General features: G+C 39.5%; 2 protein-coding genes across 4 annotated transcripts in view; both read left to right on the plus strand.

Annotated features, from left to right (window-relative positions):
* The first annotated feature begins 244 nt into the window (after nt 1-244).
* LOC306870574 (serine/threonine-protein kinase RIO2-like) lies at nt 245-11,710 on the plus strand. Of its 3 annotated transcripts, none has more exons than XM_079417937.1 (10): nt 245-448; nt 740-878; nt 959-1,075; nt 1,220-1,395; nt 6,974-7,062; nt 7,304-7,495; nt 7,586-7,678; nt 7,770-8,204; nt 11,026-11,116; nt 11,441-11,710. In XM_079417937.1, the coding sequence occupies exons 1-10, from the start codon at nt 383-385 to the stop codon at nt 11,600-11,602; spliced, it is 1,560 nt and encodes a 519-aa protein (XP_079274063.1). In that variant the 5' UTR covers nt 245-382; the 3' UTR covers nt 11,603-11,710. The 3 variants fall into 3 exon arrangements, 2 of the variants coding, with proteins under 2 accessions (XP_079274063.1, XP_079274064.1); XM_079417938.1 differs by having other exon boundaries at nt 265-411; XR_013784276.1 differs by lacking the exons at nt 11,026-11,116; nt 11,441-11,710 and adding an exon at nt 9,113-9,844 and having other exon boundaries at nt 7,770-9,030.
* Nucleotides 11,711-13,999: 2,289 nt separating this feature from the next.
* Nucleotides 14,000-27,352, plus strand: part of LOC306870468 (ectopic P granules protein 5 homolog) — a 33,168-nt gene continuing 19,815 nt past the window's right edge. Inside the window, exons 1-23 of the mRNA XM_079417768.1 lie at nt 14,000-14,113; nt 15,920-16,037; nt 16,162-17,037; nt 17,634-17,881; nt 19,722-19,848; nt 20,244-20,351; nt 20,468-20,541; nt 20,749-20,860; nt 21,226-21,340; nt 21,717-21,867; nt 22,061-22,222; nt 22,447-22,604; nt 22,696-22,850; nt 22,971-23,111; nt 23,497-23,658; nt 23,876-23,998; nt 24,310-24,575; nt 24,715-24,855; nt 25,002-25,143; nt 25,670-25,867; nt 25,975-26,085; nt 26,175-26,297; nt 26,797-26,963. Coding sequence (XP_079273894.1) covers nt 15,984-16,037; nt 16,162-17,037; nt 17,634-17,881; nt 19,722-19,848; nt 20,244-20,351; nt 20,468-20,541; nt 20,749-20,860; nt 21,226-21,340; nt 21,717-21,867; nt 22,061-22,222; nt 22,447-22,604; nt 22,696-22,850; nt 22,971-23,111; nt 23,497-23,658; nt 23,876-23,998; nt 24,310-24,575; nt 24,715-24,855; nt 25,002-25,143; nt 25,670-25,867; nt 25,975-26,085; nt 26,175-26,297; nt 26,797-26,963 — 3,914 coding nt within the window. The 5' untranslated portion in view covers nt 14,000-14,113; nt 15,920-15,983. The remainder of the gene's footprint in view (nt 14,114-15,919; nt 16,038-16,161; nt 17,038-17,633; nt 17,882-19,721; nt 19,849-20,243; nt 20,352-20,467; nt 20,542-20,748; nt 20,861-21,225; nt 21,341-21,716; nt 21,868-22,060; nt 22,223-22,446; nt 22,605-22,695; nt 22,851-22,970; nt 23,112-23,496; nt 23,659-23,875; nt 23,999-24,309; nt 24,576-24,714; nt 24,856-25,001; nt 25,144-25,669; nt 25,868-25,974; nt 26,086-26,174; nt 26,298-26,796; nt 26,964-27,352) is intronic.

Raw genomic sequence — 27,352 nt, forward strand, 5'->3', positions numbered from 1 at the left:
GATTTGCAGAACACAAGATCCAGGGGGCGAGGTTAGATCCAGATAAAACTTTGTTCCTACCTTAAATATACCTAAACCTACCCGTCTCCACCCCCTAGATGTGGGTCCAACCCCGCCCCCTGAATCTTTGTTCTGCTGTGAGGCTGCATTTTTGTGGTAATGATGCAAGAACATCAGAAGACACTTCCACTCCAGGCCGCCAGGAGAAGCACTGAACCCGTCAACTCCAGGCCAGGGATCAGGGATGTAAAGTCAGAATACTGCGCTCTTCCGGTTTGAACATGTGTAATGGCCGGTTGAACAAATCACGCATTACGAAAACTTTGAAAAAATAAATAAAATAGAAATCTTCTGTAAATTGGGAAGCAACGGGTTTGCCGCCATGGGCAAATTAAACGTCGTTATACTGAGGTATTTGTCCAGGGAAGATTTTAGAGTCCTCACAGCGGTATGTATCTTTTTAAAGAGGTCATTACTGTTTACATCAACTTTTCTTCCAGCTTTATTTTTAACAGCTATATGGCGAGCTACAGGCCTATGTGTCTTAATCAAAATAAAGATTCAACCTTTAGCTGAATGCATCTTAATCTGTTGAGTGTGTATCATGGCATATAATGTAACGTTAGTTCACGTTGTGTTTATGAAACTTGATTCATTAGATCTCAGTCCAATTTAAAAGTGCCAGTTGTGATTCAGTAGTCGTGTTTTGTTCTTATAATTGTCTCTCCGGGATGCACAGGTGGAAATGGGCATGAAGAACCACGAGATCGTCCCAGTAAGTCTGATTGCGTCTATTGCCAGTCTCAAACATGGAGGATGCAACAAGGTTTTGCGGGAGCTGGACAAACACAAGCTGCTGGCCTATGAACGCAGCAAATGTAAATGCGTCAGCCTTCAGTTTCATTCCGTAATGTTTTTGTGAATGAGTGCAGCTTTTGACCGCGTTTTCTTTCTGTAGCTGTGCAGGGGTATCGGCTGAATTACGGTGGCTATGATTACCTGGCACTGAAGACGTTTTCTTCCAGGGATGTTATTTTGTCAGTTGGAAACCAGATGGGAGTCGGCAAAGAGTCAGGTCTGTGTCATTTTTGATTAGAATTGATTTGTTCTCGTTAGTCTAACACATTTCTAACGAATCTTTTCCCCCTCAACCGCTCAAATATTTTCACTTATCGTAAAGGAAAATTTTCAAGAACTGTATATCTTTTTCATATTTCAGATATTTACATTGTTGCAAATGCTGAGGGGGAGCAGTTTGCTCTGAAACTTCACAGACTGGGTCGGACATCCTTCAGGAACTTGAAGAACAAGAGAGATTACCACAAGCATAGAAATAAGATGTCATGGCTGTACCTGTCCCGGCTCTCTGCCATGAAAGAGTTTGCATACATGAAGGTAATATCCAAATATTCCAAGAGGATATTTTCTGTGCTCTGTGAACATAAATACACTTATGTTGTTTTTGGGACAAGCCCGTGTCAAAGTGCGAATTTTGAGTTTTATCTCCAAGTATTAAAATAATTACTAGGGCTGCCCTCCACTAAGGATTTTTCTGGTTGACTAGTAGTCGTTCATTTTAAGCATTAGTCGACTAATTGCACGGTTATTAATGAACTATTTAAATCGTTATAATGAACCTTTAATTGCCTACATAGCCTAAGCAGCGCTCCAGCACATGCATAAAGCTTGCCGCAGCGCACTGGCAGAAGTTATGATTATGAATGCGTCAGGGAAAAACACTGAGGAGACTGCATTAACGTTTTAATGTATTGATGTGCTAGTACAGGGTGTTCCCAAACTCATTCCTGGAGCCTCCCCAACACTGCACATTTTACATGTCTCCTTTGTCTGACACACCCATTTCAGGTCTTGGAGTTGCTTCTGATGAGTTGAATCAGGTGTGATTGATAAGGGAGACATGCAAAATGTGCAGTGTTGGGGAGGCTCCAGGAAGTTTTGGGAACCCCTGTGCTAGTGCTTCCTTTGTTTTTGGTTTAAAGGGTTAGTTCACCCAAAATAAATAAAAAAATGATGTCATTAATTACTCACCCTGATGTCATTCCTAACCCTTTAAGACAGGGCTGTCCAAAGTTGGTCCTGGAGGGCCGGTGTCCTGAAGAGTTTAGCTCCAACCCTAATTAAACACTCCTGAAGCAGCTAATCAAGGTCTTACTAGGCATGCTAGAAACTTCCATGCTGGTGTGTTGAGGCAAGTTGGAGCTAAACTCCGCAGGACACCGGCCCTCCAGGACCGAGTTTGGACAGCCCTGCTTTAAGACCTCCGTTCATCGTCGGAAAACAAATTAAGATTTTTGTTTGAATCTGAGAGCTCTCAGACCCTCCATAGACCGCAATACAACTGAAATGTTCCCATGTCCCATGTAATTTAACGAAGCCACAAAAATACTTTTTGCGTAAAGAAAACAAAAATAGCGATTTTATTTATAGGATATACACAGAGTTTCACGCTCAAGTTCACAGACCAAGACGGCAGAAAGCTCATTATATTTGCTTTCATTATTTTACAAAAGACCACACCAATGCCTCCACGCAACTGCTTAGCTTCACTCTCCGCACAGACACTTGAATAGCTTACATTTCTCTGTTAACATTAGATTGAGCGTCCATGTAAAGTTGCTAATACTTACATTATTCAGTTGATAAGCCATATTTGAGGTTGAATGATGGGCGAGCGTTTGGATGTCCTGCCCAATGTACTGTTTTACCATAGACTAGCCGTTAACGATCTGTTAGTCGTGACAGCCTGTGAATTTTTTTTTTTTTTTTCTGCGGCTAATAAAATTTTGGTCGACTATTAGGAGACAGCCCTAATAATTGCATTTATTGTTATACATGCTTCTAAAAATGTATCTAAAAATACATTTTTGTTACAATCCATTACATTTATTCATATAGCACAGTGGGTATTAATCTAAAAATTTGGACTCCTATATGTACATCTGGTACGTTTGCTGTAATACAAATAGATAAACTCATATTCAATATGTTTTGTCTCATATTCATCTTTTAATCATATTTGTAAATGTCTTGACTCCACAGCCAACAGAGCAATTTTCTCTTTACTGTTCCAATACTTTTGGAGGGCTGTGTGTGTGTGTGCATACGTGCATACAGTGCCCTCCAAAAGTATTGGAACAGTAAAGAGAAAATTGCTCTGTTGGCTGTGGAGTCAAGACATTTACAAATATGATTAAAAGATGAATATGAGACAAAACTACAGAATGTCACATTTTATTATTGGGTGATTCAAAACACAGATGTTTTACCAGCTAAGAAGTTCAGCACTTTTAGAGTTTCATCCCTCTATCTGATATGAGCATAAGTATTGGTACAGTTGCCTCACAGGTCTTTCTAAGTGATCAGCTGTGTCCTGTTGAATTAATTCTTCAGATATTAAAAGCAGGGAATGTGTCGTATCAGTTATATTCATTACTTCTGCATTCTGAATCTTGCATTCGATGATGACGCACACAAACCAGGCTGAAGACGAGGGAGCTGACTTTGAGAGAAAAGCAAGCAATTTGGATGCTAAAAGAAAAGAGGAAGTCAGTTAGAGCTCCAGCAAAAACAAAGGGCATAGAGTAATCAAGAGTTTGGAAACCACCAGCAACCAACAACGACCTGGTCGGCTGAGAAAACAACAGTAGTTGTTTGACAGACAAATGTTTTTTCACAAAAAGCTGTGAAAATGAATCCTAAAAGACATGTCTGTAAAATCACCAACAACTTCCAGAAAGCTGGGGTGATGCTCTGACAATCTATTATCCTCAGGAGACTTTGACACAGAATTACAGATGCTACACAGCAAGATGCAAACCTCTGACCAGCACCAAAAATAGACAGGCCAGATTAGATTTTGCAAAAAAGCACAAAGGTGAGCCAGAAGAGTTTTGGAACAGTGTTTATGGACCGATGAGACAAAGATGAACCTTTATCTAAGTGATGGAAAAGCAAAAATGTGGAGAAAAAAAAGGAACTGCAATGATCCCAAGCATAAAGCCTCGTCTGTAAAGCATGGTGGAGGTGGTGTCATGGCATGGGCATGCATGGCTGCCTCTAGAACAGGTCCTCTCAACTTTACTGATGACTTAATGTATGATGACAGTAGCAGAATGAATTTGGAAGGGTACAAAACCATCTTGCCTACCAATATTCAAGAAAATGCCACCAGATTCATTGGGAAGTGCTTCATATTGCATCAGGACAATGACCCATAACACCCTGCCAGTTCAGTCAAGGAATTTATAAGAGCAAAGAAATGGAAAGTCTTAGATTGCCCAAGTCAGTCTCCAGATTTAAATCCGATTGAACATGAATTTCACCAGCTGGAGAGGAGAGTAAAGGCAGAAACTCCCCAAAACAAGCAACAATTGGAATTGGCTGCATTAAAGGCTGAGAAAAGCATTTCAAAGGATGAGACCAAGAGTCTGGTAATGTCTATGGGTCACAGACTCACTGCTGTGATTGTGTGCAAGGGATCTGCAACTAAATAATAGCTTTTAATCTTTCATATCTGCCTTATGTTCAACTGTCCCAATACTTATTCTCACATCAATGAGTGGGATGAACTCTAAAAGTGCTGTTAATTTTATTTGGTAAAACATGTGTGTTGAAATGGCTTATGATAAAATGTGACATTCTGTAGTTTTGTCTCATATTCATCTTTTAATCATATTTCTTGACTCCACAGCCAACAGAGCAATTTTGTCTTTACTGTTCCAATACTTATGGAGGGCACTATTTATTTATTATATATATATATATATATATATATATATATATATATATATATATATATATATATATATGCGCATAGTGCATGCATAGTGCCCTCCAATACTTATGGAGGGCACTATTTATTTATTTATTTATATTTATTTATTTATATTTATATATATATATGCATGCATACATACATACATACATACACACACACACACACACACACACACACACAGATTGGTGTGAAAAAGTGTTGGCCCCCTTCCTGATTTAAAAAAAATAAATTTATTGCATGTTTGTCACACTTTAATGTTTCAGATCATCAAACTAATTTAAATATGAATCAAAGATAACACAAGTAAACACAACATGCAGTTTTTAAATGAAGGGTGTTTTTTTTTATGAAGGGAGAACAAAATCCAAACCCACATGGCCCTGTGTGAAAAAGTGTTTGCCCCTCCTGTTAAAACATAACTGTGGTTTATCACACCTGAGTTCACTTTCTTTAGCCACACCCAGGCCTGATTACTGCCACACCTGTTCGAATCAAGAAATCACTTAAATAGGACCTGCCTGACAAAGTGAAGTAGACCAAAAGATCCTCAAAAGCTACACATCATGTTGAGATCCAAAGAAATTCGGGAACAAATGAGAAAGTAAGTAATTGAGATCTATCAGTCTGGAAAAGGTTATAAAGCCATTTCTAAAGCTTTGGGACTCCAGCGAACCACAGTGAGAGCCATTATACACAAATGGCGAAAACATGGAACAGTGGTGAACCTTCCCAGGAGTGGCCGGCCGACCAAAATTACCCCAAGAGCTCAGCGACGACTCATCCAAGAGGTCACAAAAGTCCCCACAACAACATCTAAAGAACTGCAGGCCTCACTTGCCTCAGTTAAGGTCAGTCTTCATGACTCCACCATAAGAAAGAGACTGGGCAAAAACGGCCTGCATGGCAGAGTACCAAGATGAAAACCGCTGCTGAGCAAAAAGAACATAAAGGATCGTCTCAGTTTTGCCAGAAAACATCTTGATGATCCCCAAGACTTTTGGGAAAATACTCTGTGGACTGACGAGACAAAAGTTTAACTTTTTGGAAGGTGTGTGTCCCATTACATCTGGCGTAAAAGTTACTCAGTATTTCAGAAAAAGAACATCATACCAACAGTAAAATATGGTGGTGGTAGTGTGATGGTCTGGGGCTGTTTTGCTGCTTCAGGACCTGGAAGACTTGCTGTGATAAATGGAACCGTGAATTCAGCTGTCTACCAAAAAATCCTGAAGGACAATGTCCGCCCATCTGTTTGTGACCTCAAGCTGAAGCGAACTTGGGGTCTGCAGCAGGACAATGATCCAAAACACACCAGCAAATCCACCTCTGAATGGCTGAAGAAAAACAAAATGAAGACTTTGGAGTGGCCTAGTCAAAGTCCTGACCTGAATCCTATTGAGATGTTGTGGCATGACCTTAAAAAGGCGGTTCATGCTCGAAAACCCTCCAATGTGGCTGAATTACAACAACTCTGCCTAGATGAGTGGGCCAAAATTCCTCCACAGCGCTGTAACAGACTCGTTGCAAGTTATCACAAACGCTTGATTGGAGTTGTTGCTGCTAAGGGTGGCCCAACCAGTTACTAGGTTTAGGGGGCAAGCACCTTTTCACACAGGGCCATGTGGGTTTGGAGTTTGTTTTCCCTTCATAATAAAAAAATTTCATACAAAAACTGCATGTTGTTTACTTGTGTTATCTTTGTTGTTTAAATTTGTTTGATGATCTGAAACATTAAAGTGTGACAAACATGCAAAAAAATCAGGAAGGGGAGCCAACACTTTTTCACACCACTGTATATGTGGTATGTATGTATGTGTGTGTGTGTATATGTATGTGTGTATATGTTTTTGTCATGAATATAGCCTTAGATGCTGACATGGCAATAAAAATAAATAACTACTGGTATTTTAAGTTCCCTGTTGTATAATCACAAAATCTTGATTCTAAGCATTCTGAGGTATGGAGTCTATTTATGTGTCATGCCCAACTATATAATTCCCTGTTGACCCTTGCAACAGATCTACTACATAGTTCTAGATACAAATCTTCTCCTCTGAAATAATTTTGAACAAATTATTGTATATTGATGATATATTATAAAATAAAATTCAAGCTAGTTCTTGCACAAGTTAATGTTTATCTGGATGTATTTTAAGAGTCCTTGTTTTCCTACAGGCATTGTATGATCGAGGGTTTCCTGTTCCAAAGGCAGTAGACTACAACAGACATGCAGTGGTTATGGAGCTCATTAATGGTTACCCACTGTGAGTTTACTTGCGTTTTACTTCAGATGAACAGACTTTCACACACTGCTTTATTTTCTTGCATTAAATATGTACTTGTATAGAAAGGTCATTGACAGCTGCCAAACTGTGCAGTGGTGTGCTGTATTAATCTGTCTTGTACAACTCTTTATTAGAATGAACATAGAAACAACACTTAAGGTTTTAGTTTTTTTTTTTTTTTTTACACATGAGTAGTTACATTGCTGTAATTTTCACGTAGGTATCAGGTTCGAGAAATTCAAGACCCTGATGCATTGTACAGTGAAATCATGGAGCTAATAATCAAACTTGCCAATTATGGGCTGATCCATGGTGACTTCAATGAATTTAACCTCATGCTTGATGACAACGACCACGTCACAATGATTGACTTCCCTCAGATGGTCTCCACCTCACATACAAATGCAGAATGGTGACTATCCAACCTGATGTCAAACTGATGATAATTATTCAATAATAAGCCTTGGCACTAAAATTTAAGTTTTTAATTGTTCTGCAAAAGGTACTTTGATCGAGATGTCAAGTGTGTTCGAGATTTTTTCTTAAAAAGATTCAACTATGAAAGCGAACTCTATCCAACATTCAAAGACATAAGGTAATTTTTCTCATAGCTTGATTTGTTATAGTCAGACTTTAGATACTCTAGACTTTAGAGACTTAACAAAGTGACATATTCCTCTATACAGAAGAGCCTGCTCGCTCGATGTGGAGATCTCAGCTAGTGGCTACACCAAAGAGCTACAGCAGGATGACTGTTTGCTCCATCCTGAAGGTCCAGAGGGTGAAGGACTCAGTGGAGATGAAGATGATGACATCTCAGAGTCTTCTGATGATACACATCAGGCTGCCTTAGAGGACGTTATCAGCATAGTGGAGTATAAACAAGCCATGCTTGAGCTGGAAGGGCTAAAAATTAGTAAGGATACTCCAACAGTAGAGAACGACACAGAGGAATGTGAGGGAGCACACTGTGGAGAGGAGGTCCCCTCAGAGGACATTCATAAAGAAACTGTTTCTGACATTACTAAAGACTTGGAGAGGGAAGAGGAGAACGAGGTAGAGGATGAGTGTCCTGATTTGGTTGACCTGTCTGCATCCAACAAAGAGTTTAGGCCTTTCAGGTAAGGAATCCTTTGTATGTCATTTGGGATGATGTGACTCATGTCTAACATTGTAACTTGCTTGCAAATACCCAACCTTTTCATAATGCTATAAAGCTACCGTTCATAAATCCTAAGAGGAATAGTCCACCCTAAAATTAAAATTGTTCTCATTTACTCGATCCAATGAGGTTTGCTCTTGCACATCAAGCAAGTACAGTTGAGCTTCTGTTTACCATATTTGATGTGCTATGATCATTGCACTTATCAATGTTTAAAGGTGAATAAATGGCTAAAGTAAAGCTGTTCATCATTGAAAATGACTGTGTATTCTTCGAAAGATTAAACTGCTTGATTCATATGTATTACAATTCCACTGTCTTTATGCACTTTTTTGATCCCCTGCTGATTTTGTACGTTTGCCCACTGACAAAGAAATGATCAGTCTATAATTTTAATGGTAGGTTTATTTGAGCAGTGAGACACAGAATAACAACAAGAAATCCAGAAAAACGCATTTTAAAAAAAGTTATAAATTGATTTGCATTTTAATGAGTGAAATAAGTATTTGATCCCCTATCAATCAGCAAGATTTCTGGCTCCCAGGTGTCTTTTATGCAGGTAAGGACCAGAGATTAGGAGCAGTCTCTTAAAGGGAGTGCTCCTAATCTCAGTTTGTTACCTGTATAAAAGACACCTGTCCACAGAAGCAATCAATCAATCAGATTCCAAACTCTCCACCATGGCCAAGACCAAAGAGCTGTCCAAGAATGTCAGGGACAAGATTGTAGACCTACACAAGGCTGGAATGGGCTACAAGAGCATCGCCAAGCAGCTTGATGAGAAGGTGACAACAGTTGGTGCGATTTATTTGCAAATGGAAGAAACACAAAATAACTCAATCTTCCTCTGTCTGGGGTTCCATGCAGGATCTCACCTCGTGGAGTTTCAGTGATCATGAGAACAGTGAGGAATCAGCCCAGAACTACACTGGAGGATCTTGTCAATGATCTCAAGGCAGTTGGAACTAGTGATGGGAAGTTCGGATCATTTTACCGACTCGGACCTTTGAGTCTCGTTCAGCAAAATGAACGAATCTTTTTTCGAGTCATTTCGTTCATTTTAGCTAAATATAATTCAAATGTTACGTGTTACTATCCAAACACATCTACTACTTATGCAAACGTTTATCACACTACAAACAATACAAAACTATGCTATAAGAAACAGAAAATATTACTTAATTGTTTACCTGGGTCTTTAGTCTATGATTAGCGCACCACCTCTTATCTGACAAGTGTTAAGAAGAGCTTAACCAACTCGTTATCTTTTTTTTACCACATGGTGTTATGGAAAAGAACCATGTGACAGAAATTAAAAGCAATAATTTGAGACCAGAAAAGCATCACATAACTGTAAGAGTAAATAATAATACTAATAATTCTAATAATAATAATGACTATGCACCCGTTTGTAAGGAAGGTTGTAAATTATCTAATTTCTCTGTCCGAAACTGTCACGTCACGTGACAAAAGAACGAACGACTCAAACCCGAGACTCGATCGAAGAACTAATCAATTCTCTTTCCGGCTCAGGCTGCATTGGTTAAGCGTATGGGGCTGTCACGTGATGAACGAACGACTCAAACCCAAGAATGCTGTGCAATGCGCATGCGCGACTGAACGAATCACTCCCCGAGACGACTCGTTCTTCCCGAGTCACATTAAAGATTCGTTCAAAATGAACGAATCGTTCAAGAACGACCCATCACTAGTTGGAACCATAGTCACCAAGAGAACAATTGGTAACACTACGCCGTGAAGGACTGAAATCCTGCAGCGCCCGCAAGGTCCCCCTGCTCAAGAAAGCACATGTACAGGCCGTCTAAAATTTGCCAATGATTCAGAGGAGAACTGGGTGAAAGTGTTGTGGTCAGATGAGACCAAAATTGAGCTCTTTGGCATCAACTGAACTCACCGTGTTTGGAGGAGGAGGAATGCTGCCTATGACCCCAAGAACACCATCCCCACCATCAAACATGGAGGTGGAAACATTGCTTTAGGGGTGTTTTTCTGCTAAGGGGGCAGGACAACTGCACTGCATCAAAGGGACGATGGACGGGGCCATGTACCGCCAGGGCATTGAAAATGGTTTGTGGATGGGTATTCCAGCATGACAATGACCCAAAAGACACGACCAAGACAACAAAGGAGTGGCTCAAGTAGAAGCACATTAAGGTCCTGGAGTGGCCTAGCCAGTCTCCAGACCTTAATCCCATAGAAAATCTGTGGAGGGAGCTGAAGGTTCGAGTTGCCAAACGTCAGCCTCGAAACCTTAATGACTTGGAGAGAATGTGCAGAGAGAACTGAGATGTGTGCAAACCTGGTGGCCAACTACAAGAAACCTCTGACCTCTGTGATCGCCAACAAGGGTTTTGCCACCAAGTACTAAGTCATGTTTTGCGAAGGGGTCATACTTATTTGACTCATTAAAATGTAAATCAATTTATAACGTTTTTTTTTTTTTTCTGGATTTTTTTTTTATTCTGTCTCTCACTGTTCAAATAAACCTACCATTAAAATTATAGACTGATCATTTCTTTGTCAGTGGGCAAACTTACAAAATCAGCAGGGGATCAAATATTTTTTTCCCCCACTGTATTTGGTTTGAGAGCTGCACTGGAAACAGATTGTCCAGGAATTATGAACTCAAATTATTATTTTGTCTTTTTTGATGCATGTCAGCCTGTTTGCTGTGAACTTAATGAGGAATTTCAATTTTTGCATGAACTGTTCCTTCGTATAAAACCCTTTCTCTTACATTTAATGATGTGATCCCACAGAGACCAAGTGAGCCTTGAGAATGAGCACAGGATGAGAACAACCAGTGAGATGAGCATTGGAAGTGTTGGCAGTTGTTCTACTATACCACCAGTGAGTACAACCCTTCAATATATTAATTCTAGGTTTAATTTAAAGTTTACCCCTGCTGTCGGTGCCTATAGCCTCGTGGGCAGCGATCCTGTCCCCCTCTCTTTCTGACACTTTGCTTCCTGTCCTCTCTACACTGTCCTATCAAATTAAAATGGCAAAACTAAAAAATAAATTGTCACTGCTGTCACAAAAGCATAAATAAATTAATACTTCTGGTTTGCATATATAAATAGGAAAAAATAAATGTAATTTTGCTTTCCTGATGCAAGTTTTGAGATTTATGTTGTTGCATTAAAATAAAGTGTTGGATATCCCCCAATGCAGGAGGTCATCAGGCAGAAAGTGAAGAGACAGCTCACAAAACAGCAGAAGGCCGCTCAGAGAAGACGTCTACAGAAGGGTGAAGCCAACCTGGTGACCAAAGAGAGGAGAGAAAATCAAAACAACATCAAGAGCAGTTTGGAGTCGGATGGCTTCTGGGGCTGACGATGGCCCTGAAATCTTTTGATGATGTGACTTCGGGACTTCTAACATTTTTCAGAGTTGCTTCTGTATCTATTGAATTATTAATAAAAAAAAATCCTTAATCCTGCGAGATGAGTTGTCTTTAGCTTTATTTATGGTTTGACCTGGTTTATTTCAAATAATAGAGAATTGTAGTCACATACGTTATGCATTGCATGTACACTACTGTGAAAAAAGTAATGCCTACACAAGGAATTTGTGTGAATTTCTGACAGAAGAGCTTCCGATGAACAGAAACAACAGCAATACACAGTAAAATTAAAAAAAAAGATAAGATGCATATATGTGAATATAGTATGCAAATATACAGTGGTGGCCAAAATGATTAGAACACTAGTATTTTCACCAGCTAAAAATGGTTTTAAGTCAGTTATTTCTGTCTTTTGCTGCAGTGTGTCAGTAGGAAATGTCAGTTTACATTTCCAAACATAATTGTAATAATCCAGTGAGTTTTGTTTGCACAAGGAGTCTGAAAACAGCCAGTGCTCCGCACAGAGATCTGATTTCATCATCCAGTCTTTCTAGAATGGCATGAAGAAACAGAACAAACTGAAGAACTGTGGCAACGTCTCCAAGATGCTTCAAGAAACCTACCTGCAAGTCAAGTCACCTTTATTTATATAGCGCTTTTAACAATGTAAATTGTGTCAAAGCAACTGCACAATATCAAAAAAGGAATATAGTGTGTCAATGTAAAATTAAAAGATTAAAAAAGATTTTCAGATATAGGCATTTCATTATTGAATTCAGTGATGTCATCATCCAGCTCAGTTCAGTTTAAATAGTGTCTTTGCAATCAGGTCGACGATATCGCTGGAAATGAAGTGTCCCCAACTAAGCAAGCCAGAGGCGACAGCGGCAAGGAACCAAAACTCCATCAGAGACAGAATGGAGAAAAAAACCTTGGGAGAAACCAGGCTCAGTCAGGGGGCCAGTTCTCCACTGGCCAAACGAACCAGCAGTTCAATTCCAACTGCAGAAAAGTCAGATTGTAAGGGCTCAACTGCTTCCAGTGGTCTTTCCCGATGGCTGTCTAAATGGTGGGGTCCTCACTGGGGATCTGTCTCTGGCGCTTATCTCGGTGTCCTGGTCTCCGCTGACGTTCAGGGCTGTAGAGGTCGTCTCTGGGTGCTGATCCACCATCTGATCTGGATACGGACTGGATCTGGTGACTGCAGTGACCATCTGATCTGGATACGGACTGGATCTGGTGACTGCAGTGATCATCTGGGCTGGATCTGGTGACTGCAGTGACCATCTGATCTGGATACGGACTGGATCTGGTGACTGCAGTGACCATCTGATCTGGATACGGACTGGATCTGGTGACTGCAGTGATCATCTGGGCTGGATCTGGTGACTGCAGTGACCATCTGATCTGGATACGGACTGGATCTGGTGACTGCAGTGACCATCTGATCTGGATTCGGACTGGATCTGGTGACTGCAGTGACCATCTGATCTGGATACGGACTGGATCTGGTGACTGCAGTGATCATCTGGGCTGGATCTGGTGACTGCAGTGATCATCTGGGCTGGATCTGGTGACTGCAGTGACCATCTGATCTGGATACGGACTGAATCTGGCCACTGCAGTGACCATCTGGGCTGAATACGGACTGAATCTGGTGACTGCAGTGACCATCTGGGCTGAATACGGACTGGATCTGGTGACTGCAGTGATCATCTGGGCTGGATACGGACTGGATCTGGTGCTTGCAGTGACCATCTGATCTGGATTCGGACTGGATCTGGCGACTGCAGTGACCATCTGATCTGGATACGGACTGGATCTGGTGCTTGCAGTGACCATCTGATCTGGATACGGACTGGATCTGGTGACTGCAGTGAGCATCTGATCTGGATACGGACTGGATCTGGTGACTGCAGTGACCATCTGATCTGGATACGGACTGGATACCTGCAAAGCTACAGTATTGGTAAAAGTTTTAGGCACTGCACTTGTGTAAAAATGCTGTATAATGAGGATGCTGTCAAAAATAATGTAAGAGATTTTATCAATTAACTAAATCAAATCAACTTTGTGTTATTTGCTTAGTTCAGGAGAATAAATGAAGTCAAATACCGGTATATACACACATCAATTTTATTTGACCCTTGCAAGTGAGCAAGGTATTGTTATTATTAATGTAACATTTTATATCCAAAATGAAGTTTTCAGAATTAGCTGTTTATTAATGAAACGGTTGTTTAAGTAACTAGTTAAAATTACAAACCTACGAGTAGCACTGTAAAATGTTGTATCTAGTTACATAGCCGCCTCATGTCTTCGCGTTTTGTCCCTTCCTGCTCGCTATTGAAGGGTGGAGGGACACGTGACCTGTATTGCGATGCGATGCGATAGCGGCCAGGAACAAAACAAAAACCCTGAAGAACTGACAGCTCCGCTAAAGCTTTATGGCTGACTGACAGCTGCTGTTTAAAAGACTAATATCACGTAATATCATCTAGGTGAGTTATACTAATATTCCTTTCACACGGGATGATTCTGAGATGATTTTGTTGTGTTTTGGAGAGGGAATCACCAATGTTAGCAGGGGTTATGTGGGTAGATCCGCTCCTCCCTGCAATCTTATGATGTAGCTATGTCGGTTTACTTTTTACTAGAAAAAGCAGCTTCCTTCGTGGAAATAATAACTTATTTATTCAGTTTACTTATTCTGTTAAGAATAGAAAGAGAGTTAAAACAGCTGGGTATGAACTACTGTTCGCTTCGGGCTCTTCAATGTTTTGTTGCTGTCTATAGACTTCAGTTGTTTACATGCTGATATGGATGGTGGAAGCTCTTACCTCCATAGATATGTATGTGTATATGTGTATACATATCTATGCTTACCTCTAGAATTTCCGCTGTTTGTTTTACCTTTTTGTTTTTGTTTTCTGTTGCCTCATGAATGTCAGTGTTTTATGTGATAATTTACTCATCCCCATGTTGTTACAAACCCATGTGGCTTTCTTGAGTGAAACACCAGACACATATCTGTCTGTCTGTCTATCTTTCAGTCTGTCTATCTGTCTGTCTGTCTATCTTTCAGTCTGTCTATCTGTCTGTCTATCTATCTTAGGTGTTTGTAGTGCCATAGAAAGTTGTTACAAACCCATATGATATTCTTTCTTAAGCAAAACACAAAAAGGGATGTTGCTGAATGTTGAGCAATGAAAGCCTCAGTTAGATTAGATTAGATTAAACTTTATTGTCATTATGCAGAGTACAAGTACAGAGCTAATGAAATGCAGTTAGCATCTAACCAGAAGTGCAAGAATATAGTGTTTTATATACATATAAGTGCAGAGTAAATGAAGATAAGATTTACAGAATGTACAGTGGAATTGCTATATACAGTATTGAGCAGAGTATATACAGAATATAAATAGGAATGCAATGTAGGGATTGTATGTACATTATGAACAGAGCAATGTAGGATTATATATACACATTATGAACAGCAGAGACGTGAGAACAGTGGTAATAAATAAATACAGCTGGATGAGTGTGCAAAGTATTGATAGAACAATGTATTCTATGCAAAATAACAGTAGTGCAATATTTTATAGAAATAGTTTACTGTGCTTTGTACAGTAACAACTTTAGACAGTTTATAGTGTAATAACTTTAACAATGTGCAGTCTGTGCAAAATATGAGTAGTGCAAATGCATGTGTGTAAAGTACTGTGACCAGTGCAGTAATAAGCAGGTGCAGGTTAGATTGGTGGTGTGGCGTTCAGAAGTGTTACAGCCTCGGGGAAGAAGCTCTTCCTGAGCCTACTAGTGCGAGAGCGTAGGCACCTGTAACGCCTGCCGGATGGAAGGAGGGTGAAAAGTCCATGGTTAGGGTGAGAGGCATCCTTGATGATGTTTCTTGCCCTGCCTAGACAGCGCTTATGATAAATGTTCTAAATGGAAGTTAACTGGGTGCCGGTGATCCGTTGAGCAGTTTTCACCACCCGCTGGAGTGCTTTGCGGTCAGATGCGGAATTTTGATGTGCTCCAGGACAGAGTTGGTGTAAATGTCAATGTTAATCTGAGAGTTTGTGGTGGCCTGGGCAGCAAACTCACTCATGTTGAAGAGTGGAGTCAGCACCTTCCAGCCAGATTTTAACAGTCCTTATTGTAGGTTACCATTCACTTCCATTGCATCTTCTATTCGTATGAAAGTGAAAAGTAATTATTATTCTGCAAAGCATCTCATTTTGTGTTTCACAGCAGAAACTGTCCCATTAAACGGCATTTACCCTTTAAAGCTTCATGACTTGCAGGGTTCTGTGTGGATCTAGAGAAATGGAGTAATTTTATAACAATAATGTGGATACCTATGTGGAGATGGAGGCTGTGAGACCCAAAAAGTCAAAGTCCAAATCCAGTGGGAAGCCACAGGTAAAACTCACCCATATACTTCTTTTACTACACTTACAATTTTGAGAGTTTAGAACTTGTTTTCATTAAAGAGGCATATTTCTCATAATCCTGATTACTGAATAAAGTTGTGCTTCATTAACAGGTCAAAAAGGAGAGACAGGCAGAGAGTGTTAGACAGCCTTCAGGACCTTCAACAGCCGTTAATGAGCCAGTGCCAGCTTCTGAGTTCACTGATGTCCCGCTTAGCCTTTCTCATGAGCCTCCAGCTCCTGATCTGAAACCACCCGCCACTCAGACCTCACTAGACCATGATGACAAAGCTGAAAACGATCAAGACCAAGTTCTCTTGTCAGATACTACTGAAATAGTGAAGAAAGCATCTTGCAATGAAGAGAAAGAGCATAAAACGCCATCACAAGACACGGCACCTCGGGTGGACCAAGCTTTGGCACCCTTTCAATCCTGTCAAAGTGATCCCAAACCTCTTAGTGCAAAACTTGAGCCATTTAGTGTCCCTTCTATATATCCATCTATCCCAGCTTCCTGCTCTGAGCCTCAGCTTTCAGAAGATTCATACTCCATCACCTATGGACTGTTAGATGCTTCTTGTATGACAGTGGCTTCTGAGGGACAAGTAGCTCCAGCTGTACTTCCTCTGGCTAACCAGGAGTCCTCCCCGCCTAGCTTGGTCCCTGTGGAGGTCGCTGATGTGGAGAGACCCAGGCAGAGGCTTTGCCCAGAGCTGCCCAGGACCTGCCAATCTGTGAAGCCCTTCACTAGCGAGCAGCTACGTACATGGGAACCTGGTTCCTGGTTGGAAAACGTGGAAATTCATGAAGCGGAGTTCCAGAATCTGGCCCACCAAGAAGGACATGAGCTGTACGAGCTGCTGCTGAGCTATTGGAGGTGCCGTAAGCAGATGACACAGGCCCAGACTGAAATGCAGGCTGCTAATTCAGACTGCAAAAATGTGCAGAATCGCCTGTGGAGCTTCAAGGATGAAAGGCTTTCATTGCAGGTTTGTCATACCTGTGTATCTCTCTTTTTTATCTGTTTGCCTCTCTGTTGTGTTTTTTGCCTGTGCTTCTATCTAAATATTGTTCTATTAAAGTCTATAAGCTTTAAGATGTCAAGACAACCCATCTATGTGTTTATTGTTCTGTCTGTCTGTGTATCTGTCTGTCAGCTATTTATCATTCTGTCTAAATATAGTTCTATTAAAACCTATAAACTGAAATGTCAAGACATCTTTTAAAAATATCTTTTAAATATGTCTAAAAAAAGCTTTGGTTCTTTGCCTTTCTTCAGTAGTTAAATCAATATGAATTTCTTTGAACATCAATTTATTTTAATTTACTTGAATTCAAATTTGATTTGTGATTTTGCATCCTGTTTGCTACCTCAATTCTCATTTAATAAAATTTCACGTGTGAATGATGCACAACCCTGATAAGCTGTATGTTTTTCTGCAAAATTTTACTAGCGTGATCTCTAGTCTAATAAAGTTTTATAGTACGTCCCAGCTGTTTGTTTAAGTCACACCATGCCTTTACCATAAACATGCATTGCATCTGTCTATTTTATTCATCACAAACACACCTGTTTGCTTTACAGGGTGTATGTGCGGACCAGACCAAGGTGTTTGGCTACCACTGCTACCAGCAGGTGACAATGAACGAGGCTGCATTAGCTGAGCTGAAGCATTTGTTTTCTGCGAAAGCAGAAATTCTCCATCAGACAGTGGCCCTGCACTCATACACCTCCATCCTGTCCCGTCTACAAGTGGAGTCTTATCTCTACCGCTTGCTCAGCAGTAACCCCACCACCAAGAGTGTGGCTGTGCAAGAGACAAGCACAGGCAAGTACACACTGATAAGTCTAGACTGTACATAAAACATAAATAATTGGTTAGTTTACACTGTTGCTAATGAGTACAATGACTGTCAGAAATACTTTCATTATTACACTGGTTGTTTGGTCTGACAAAACACCAAATTCTGGCAAATGTAAAAAAAAAATATTTTGAGGCAAATTAAATTAATAAATAATGAAGCATATAAAATTCAATACTCATTTGATTTAGCTTGTTCTGTGTTTATGTATTCAGCACTTTTAAAGGGGTCTTATGATGCTTTTTTAAAGATCATTATTTTGTGTATTTGGTGTAACAGAATATGATGATACATGCTTTAATGTTCAAAAAACACATTATTTTTCAAATACTGTACATTATTGTAGGTCCTCTATTGCCCGCCTCTCTCAAACGCATCGTTTTCTATAAAGCCCCTCATTCTGACAAGTACATTCTGCTCTGATTGGCCAGCTGGCACAGTTATTTTTTTTAACCCCACTTTATCACTCGTGTGAATTCACAGTTATTCTGTTCTCTTATAATAGGGCTAATTGGTGGTGTTCTAAAGAATGGTACTGGCTGTCATGTTACTGTCACTGATTAAGACAGGGGAGGGCGGCAGGCTGGGGTTTTCACCCCAGTCTGTAAAAGTTTCATGGGGTGGGTTTTCTTTATGTTAATGGATTTTTAAAGGCAGACTTGAGTTAATTCATTTGCAGTGGTACAACGTTCTCTCATTTGTTCAGTTCACTTATTTGTTTGGTAGTTATGACTAAAATGTATATATGTTGTAATGTCAATGGTTTAAATGGCCCCCATAAACGTACAACTTTTTACAACTTCTGTGACAAAAAAAGGTTGACATTGCTTTGATCCAGAAAGCTCATTTGTGGATGGATGATGTTCATAGATGCAATAATAAATATTACGAGGTGGTCTCTTTAGCTGCGACTGACAATAAAACTAAAGGTGTTTTGATAACTGTTTGAAGAAATTTAAATATTTCCATTTTAGACAGAAATGGTGATAATGCTGACAGAATACATCCCTTGTGAAAAGTAATTCTCCCAGATCCTAACTGATAATTCTGTTGTTTCTGCTTCAGTTGTTTGCTCTTTTCTCCTCGTACAATCCTGCAGACCATTGTTGTTTTTGTATTCATGTATGTTTTTTGGGGGGGTTTTGTGTTTCTTTTCATGTACTTGAGTTTGCCTTTTAAATAAAAACAATTTTCACAAAAAAAGAATTACCACCTCTCCTAGGTTCACGAAACGGTTGTCCATAAAATGCGTTGCACAAATTCGAACATCTGGGTTGTTCAGTTCTGTTGCAAGTAATCTTAATGATTCCTAAATGCATCTACTTTCGGAAGGCCAAATAAAGTGCTTTTGCTTTTGCATAGAAACACACAGTGTCTCCCTGACATGACTGCATCAACACTAACTGCGGTTACTGAAACCATGCCTTCTTTCTTTGCATGAACATTTGGGCAGCATTACGCAAATATTTCCACATCGTGACATAGATATGTGGGGGCGTGTTTGAATGAGCCGTTTTAGGGGGGCGTGGTAGAATATCTCTTTGGTTTTGAGACTTTAGTCTTTGCAACTTCAGGGATCTTATCTATGCATGAACAGCTTGTAACACTCCAGAGAGAAAGGAAAACTTGAAATCGCATCATATGACCCCTTTAACCAAAGACTGGACCAAAACTGATAACTGTATTACTTTTGTGTTATTTTGTCTGGTCATACTGATAATTGAAAACGGATAGGATGTTGTGTCATTTTGAATGTCATGCTATCTATTGATTTTTGTGTGGTTTGTTTTATATTGAATTTCTCAGTGAGTCCAAAGTCTCAGCCCTCTTCTTTGCAACCGCTGAAGGATAGCATCAGTGTGCTGTTCATCTTCACCCGACGGGTCCTTGATGATTCTCAGTTTCAGGCTGACATACATCTGTGGCTTCAGAGGCTGGTAAAGACCCCCAATAACCAGCTATGAATGGAGAAATTGCAATTTTAAAGATAACATGAGATCACACTACTAGAAAATATTATTTAATTATTTTATATATAAAACAGCTATTTTAAAATTGTATATTTCACAAAAGTAATATTTTTACTCTATTTTCTATCAAATAAATAAACATAGCCTTAGTTAAGCTTAAGAGACTTTCAAAACCATAAAAAATAGAACTTTTGAACAACAGTGCATTATTAGTAGCTGTAAATAGTTTGGAAATATTGTAAATATTTTATTCTGATGTTCTTTAATTTATTTAATGCAAGCTATGTTTGCAATATTAATACTCTTACATTACTATAGAGATCAATGGAGCTAGTTTAAAAGATCTGCTTTTCTCCACCCAGGTGTCTGTGCTGCATCAGGTCGGTTCTACAGGAGATCATCTGTTCATCCTAAATCACCTGCTCTGCTGCCCGACAGATGTGGGGAAATGGGCTGTGCCATTCCTACAGGTACTGAAGCAGAGCCTTGATATGTGGCTCAAATGAGCTGAAACAATAGTAAATGTTAACAGGGAAATTAAAAAATATCTCTTATAATAGTCATTGAATCTGCTTTCCTTCCATAGATTAAAGTATTGGAAAACCCATCTGGAGTGTATCATTTCATGCAGGCCCTGGCTATCCTCATGTCTCCAGCGAGGTGAAGATTAGCTTTACTGGAAACTGAGCTCATGATTCATTGAATTTTGTCCTTTATTATTATCTGTATAATTGTTTATATTATCACAATTGAGTCTAATTTGAATAGCTATTGCTTGGGTATAAACCAGTTATAACTAAAAGCACGAACTGGAGATAATGACATTTTGGTTTTCATTAAATATGGAGTTGTGTGTGTGACATGCAGGCACCGTGCAGACTTCCTTGCACACATGAAGCCCAGTGATGCGAAGGGCAACAACAGTCTTACAGGGCCTGCATCTGGTAACTGGACTCTTGTGGATGAGGGTGGAGAGGAGGTGAGGGTTCATCATGAAACTGACATTTCTGCTCAGCCCCTGTGTCAATGCTTTATAAGAGATTGTCTGAACTCAAATGGTTATGCTCATTCGGATTACATTTTGAAAATAAAAACAGAAGGATTTTTTATTTTTTGCTAATGGCTTCAGACCTCAATGCAGGAATCGGTTATAATTATTGCTTTAACTTCTGATTAGATTTTACAGACTGCTGTTTTGACTTTTGACTTCTGTCAGCAGACCAAAAGTGTCAATATTTTGTGTCTCTTTTGTAACCACCAACAAAACCTTTGTTGTGGTTGTTATGACTATACACCATACTCCCATGTGAATGCCTACTGTAACACTCTTGTGAACTTTATCAGGATGAAGACCCAGAAACAAGCTGGATGCTGCTGTCTGAAGATGATCTGGTTTCTCTGTTCTCTCAGTTTCCCTTTGATGAGCTCTTCAAACACTTACTGGGTATCTGCTCTAAAGGTGAGACTGTCATAATGCCCCCATAAATGAGCTTAGACAGCCATGCAATGTTCAGTGTATCTGGTTCTCCTTATTTACTGGTCAGTAGATTGTATAGTATTCACCTGTTATTAAAGGGATAGTTCACCCAGAAAAGCAAGTTCTGTCATCATTTACTCACCCTTGTGTGACATTTTCAATAGAATGCAAATGGCGAAATATTGAAAAATGTACTGACAATATAAGAAAGTGAATGGGCATCCTAAATGGAAAAAAAGCTTAAAAAGCCATTTCCCCTAAGACTTAGAAATCATTAGAAAAGTTATTTGTATATTAATGTTGACATTTTATACTGTTTCTAGTTAGTTGACCTGATAAATGTCACTCTTGCCAATAGGCGACTATCAGCCTCAAGCCACCACCAGTCAAAAGATGATGAAGATATTTGCATTTGCTTCTTCACTGGTCGAACTGCTTGCTGTCGGCTTGCAGACTTACAACAGAGCTCGTTATCGCCAATTTGTAAAGAGAATTGGTTACATGATCAGGTTTGTAAGTTTATTAATTTAAGTCTTTTTCATACTATAAAATATCTATCTTAAGTAATCCTGACAAACTACAGATGTTATTATGAATGTATATTTTCTTACATTATTAAAAGCTATTTGGTAGGTTTTCAGTCGTATTTAACTGACCAGTAATTTAGACCTTTGAGGGGTTTTTTTTCTCTCCTTATTCTAGGATGACGCTCTGTTATGTTAGTGACCACTGGGCGCAGTACATCAGCCTGACTGGTGTGAGCAGGACCACAATGCAGGAACAATCATTTTCAACGGAGAAGCTGCAGGTCGAGTTTGACCATCTCTTCCTGAGAGCAGTGCTTCATGTGCTCAAGGCCAAGAGGTATAGAGTAATTCCAGAACTGGGGCCTAACTATTAGTAAACATACTCCAGACATTAAGCTTTGGTGCCTACAAGGGAGTACATTGTGCCCTGATCCCATTGCCCCTCTCTCGCCATATTCTTTTCTGTCTCCTCTCTATGTTTTCTGTCAATAAAAGATTTACTTTACTATACACATCTCTTTTTGAAGCTGTCTATTTAACTAACCCTTTATTGATTCACAGACTGGGCATATGGCTGTTCATGTCTGAGATGCCATATGGCACGTTATCCAGCTCCATGCTGTGGAAGATCTTCTACATTATGCAGTGTGCAGAGATGGACGGTCTGGAGAAGCTAAGCTGTAGCCTGAGTGTTGAGGACTGTATCCAGGGGCTCAGAGGTGAGACACCAAGCACATCTGATGCTGGTGAACACAAAAAGAATAGTTTAGAGCGTTGGTTCTCAACCTTTCTGACTTTATGTATGTCCAGAACCAAGTCATCAGGAGAAGTTTCAGTGCTGGCTGTCAGAGATAAACAGCTCAGATGGAATCTGCCTGTTGACAACGTTTGCACATATGGCCCAGCCCCGACGTACTGACGTAGACCCTGAATTTGTCAGGAACATAGTGCTAGAGATTTACGAGGTGACTTGACTTTTTTTTCTGAACTTTTACTGAAGACCTTTATGATGAATCCATCATCTAATCATAACATCATCCAGACGTTTTAAGTGCAAGGAATATTTGATTACTCTTTCCTTTAAGGTGTCCTATGTTAGTATCACCACCCGTGAAATCTTTTCTAAAGTTGGGCGGGAGTTGCTTGCTGCTATAGCGACTGCCCACCCTCACATCATCTCTGTGCTGTTGAAGAGACTGAGAGAGACCATAGAGAAAGTGGGCATGGTGAGTGAACTACAGCATCCATCAGTTCACCAAAGACATAAGAACTGAGCAGAGATTGATGAAGAACAACAGTTAAGCAAGCAACATTATGCATTCAGCACAGCTGTTGTAGATGAAGCAGAATGGAATGCAGGGTCTCTGGATACATTTTTAAAATTGTGTCAGTCATGTCATGAGATGCAGAAATTTAATTGTAGGTAAGACTTCTATGAACCATGAGCCAGGGATAGGCTTATTTTCAATGATAGGGAAATAAAACAAACAATATATTGACTTCTAAAGCCACTTTTTTGTATTGTCTGTTCAAATACTGATACATTCTGAAATATTGTCAGCAAATACTGATACATTCTGTTATTTTCCCTAATTATGATTATCTCCCCAGGTGTCACTGTACCTTTTCAAGGAGTTGCCCCTGCACTTGTGGACGCCAGCTCGAGCTGAGGTGGGGTTGATCCGAGATTGGCTGTTAAACTTCAGTCTCACTGCTGTGGAGAACAGATTAGCCTGCATCGTACTAGAGGGCCTCAACTGGGGATTTCAGCCTGTGAGTCTCAGTCATAAACATGGAAAGATGTGCACTGATTTTTTTTATCTAACAGATGTGTCCATGGATAGTGTACTTTTGTGCTAAATCGTGATATTCTCTGATGAGTTGTTGATACGCCTGATACAAACTAATTCCTTGTGTGGTTAATCTGACTATTAAATTAGCTTTTTTAAGTGTTGTATATAAGAAGTATAACTTTCTCTCTCACCAACAGAATGGTTGCCTCATTTTACCAGCATCTTTGCATAGTGAAGTCGCACTTTTGGTGATTGAGGCATATCAAAAATATCTCACAGACAAACCATATGGTGGAATCCTCTCAGAAGGCATCAAACAGGTATGTTTCACATAGTGAAATAAGGCTCTTAATCAGCATTGATTGTCATCAGTATTGATAAAGCTTTCTTGTGTATGTGTGTGTGTGTGTGGGGGGGAGGGGTTAATGCATAATGAAGCTAATACAGACTATATAAATCTTTGTAAAATGTCTAGTTTGCAGTTGTTCGCCCCCATTCATCAGCAGAAATAATAGCCAAAAGTTTGATCAGCTTCTTAATAGTTAACAAGTTTCCTCATAGAATGAACATTTTCTTCCTAATGCCATTTGAATTGTTATCAGCTCACATTTTATGCATGATAACTCTGCAGGTGTCTTACCTGGCTAACGTGGTGCGGCTTGGCCAGACACCAGAATCCTCCTTTAACCAGTGGGCCTGGGATCTGGTTCTTAGGCTAAAGCTCCATGTCAATGAAATAAGTCCTCAGAATACCTGGTGCCCTCTTCCCTCCTCCAGCGCTCCCAGTGTGCCTGAGATCACAGACACTCCCACCATGCACCCAGTGTTCAAAGCAGTCAAAGCGGGCATCCCCACCGGCTGTTTTCTGGCTATTGGCATGACCACCATTGGGCACAGGTTTGGAAGGAATATACTCTTTTGATTCTAATAGATGAAGTGTGCTGACCATAGACTGACTGATTCATCAACAGTAATGTTCCAAGCAGGATGAAAATCCAAATCTAGTAACATGAATTCAATGTTTTGCATTTGACAGTTTGGAGAAGTTCTGCAGTGACGGAATATCTCTGCTGAAGACTCTGGTTCAGTCCCGTCATCTCAAAGCTGTAGTGCACATACTGGAAAACATTCTTCCTCTAGTCTACCACTGCCAGTTCTACCTGCTCAAAAATGAACAGTTAAGAACATTTATGTTTATATTGTCATATATTTATCACTTTCTGTTAGTCCTTGAAATGTTTATTTTTACAGCATAAATAATGAATTAATATATTGTTGTAGGTTTGTAAGCAATACTAATGCTTTTCTCTAAATGTTAATCAGGTTTCTGAGCTGTATCCAGCTCTTCTTGCAGCTGGATAGTGGGACTCAGGGTGTGACCCAACAGGTTACACAGAAGGTGGCCCAGCATCTGATTGGTACCTCTACATGTGAGAACATCAAACTCCTTAACAGTGTGATCCAGGTGGGATTTTGAAATCTGTTAAAGGATTTTGCATATATACTGGCACTTGTTGCTCTTTTTCTTTATTATCCAATACAACTCGCCCATAAAAAAAGTTTAAAAGTTTATTTTAGAGAATTTTTAGAGAGTCTCCTTTGCTCACCAAGTCAGCGATTATTTGATCAAAAATACTGTGAAAACAGTAATAAATTATTATAACTGAAAAAATTATCAGCAGCCATTATAGCAGTCTTCCATTTCACGTTCCTTTAGAAATCAGTCTAATATGCTGACTGGACATTTTCAGAATTTTTAATAGAAAGTTTAAAAGAACCGCAAATACAAATCTTTTGTAACATCATAAATGTCTACTGTCACTTTTGATCAATTTATTGTATCCTTGCTGAAAAAAAAAATATTTCAAAAATAAATCTTACTTCATAGTTTTGTGTACATAAAAGTAATTAAAATTTAAATACAAAACCTTTAAACTAAAACCTGAATTTGGAGGTTTTTAAGATCATGGAAAGATCTTCCTATCCTTCAGGCTCATATTCTGGAGAGCTCCAGGCCTGGTCGTGTTGGTGCAGTAGCTGTTCTTGAGTTCTGGCTTCAGGTGTTGATAGAACAGAAGCTCTGGCATCGAGACAAAGCTGTTCTCTACCTTCTGGACCACCTGTGCCATGCTGCATTTCTTCACCAACAAGAGGAATGTCTCCAGAAACATCTCTACCAACTACATAAGGTTTTCTCCTCTTGGATTTGTTACTTCTTTTAACAAATGGCTTAAAACAAACTACTTAGAAAACTTAGAACTACTTTTTTTTATGTGTTTTTGTATTTGCCTTTTAGAGTGCTTTAGGTTACCATGGAGACAAAGGTTTGCTGTCATCTCTTATGGGCTGGATAGTGGCAGGAAATATCACTCCATCCTTCATTGAGGGCAATTCTCTCACAGGAGAGGTATGTGCAGGTTATTGCTTAAAAAGCTCATCTAGATCTGATTACTTTTAGTCACCATTTCCCTCTCCGTGTTTTAATTTTGTCTGAAGGTGTGGTTTGCTTGGTTGGTCCTCAACATGGAGACAATGTTCGAGGAAGACTCTCAGCTGCGACGCTGTGTGGAGCATGAGCTCCTCTCAAACCCTGCCTACACGCCAGATCAGGCTCTGAAGGTAAACTTTCATTCTTCTCATACTACAGTACAATTATCATGTGCAGCCACATTGATGAGAACATTTTGAGCACACCTGAAATTATCAGGGAATGTTAAAATTGTTTTAGACGGTTTAGATTTTTCACTTTGTGGATCTATCAGGTAAAACTTGTCTACCTGATACATCAGTGTTTTCGTTACGAAGCCCCTAAAGCATGGTGATGAAATAAACATGAGATGTGAAGAATGTTTTGGTTTTTTGTGAACGCAAAGTTTCTTGGGGCGATGCACAACTTTTTGCGAGCAAATGGACTAACTTTTTCCTCCCAACTTATGTCCTATGTTCCCTTAGAGGCTATGTATTTTGTCTTATTGGTGATATTTTTAATTAAGTAATTTCAAAGATAAAAAAAACAATGTATCCTTTAATCATGAAAAGTATACATCATTGAAAGATAATAGAAAATAATAGCTCAATTGGTCATTCATTAGCCTGTTTTTATTTTCCGGTTTGTCAGAAATCCCAGGTGCGCCTTAAGCTTCAGGTCGTCCCGTCCCTACAGAGACTGATGATTTATCGCTGGGCTCAACAAGCTTTAGCTACCCCTGCAGATCATCCACTCCTGCCTTTGGTGTGGCAGAAGTTTTTCCAACTTTATCTCCGTCAACCTGGACCAGAGTTTGGGTGCGTTAAACAAAAGCATTCTGTCTTTATTTGGCTTGTTATTGTGATTTTAGTATCTGCCTTCTTAAAATTAAGATTTTACTTTTTAGATATATTATCATGCTATTTCAGTTCACTACATAATGCATAAAACAGTTTCAGTTGTTACATAATGCATGTTGGATTCAAAGTACATGTATGTTCTATATTCAAGCAGGGTTTCCACGGGGTCTTAAAAAGTCTTAAATTGTGCAAGAAAGTCTTAATTATGATTTCAAGAGGTCTTAAATTTGCAGAATTGAGATATGGCTGAATGTGACTATTAAACTTCAAAAGGCTATGATTTCATTAAATAAACATGAGCGCTGTAAGTTCAAAGTCTGGTGCTGCGATTCTTTGTGTACTGCCTT

The sequence above is a fragment of the Barbus barbus genome (genome assembly GCF_936440315.1).
Source record: "Barbus barbus genome assembly, chromosome: 5".
NCBI lineage: Eukaryota > Metazoa > Chordata > Actinopteri > Cypriniformes > Cyprinidae > Barbus > Barbus barbus.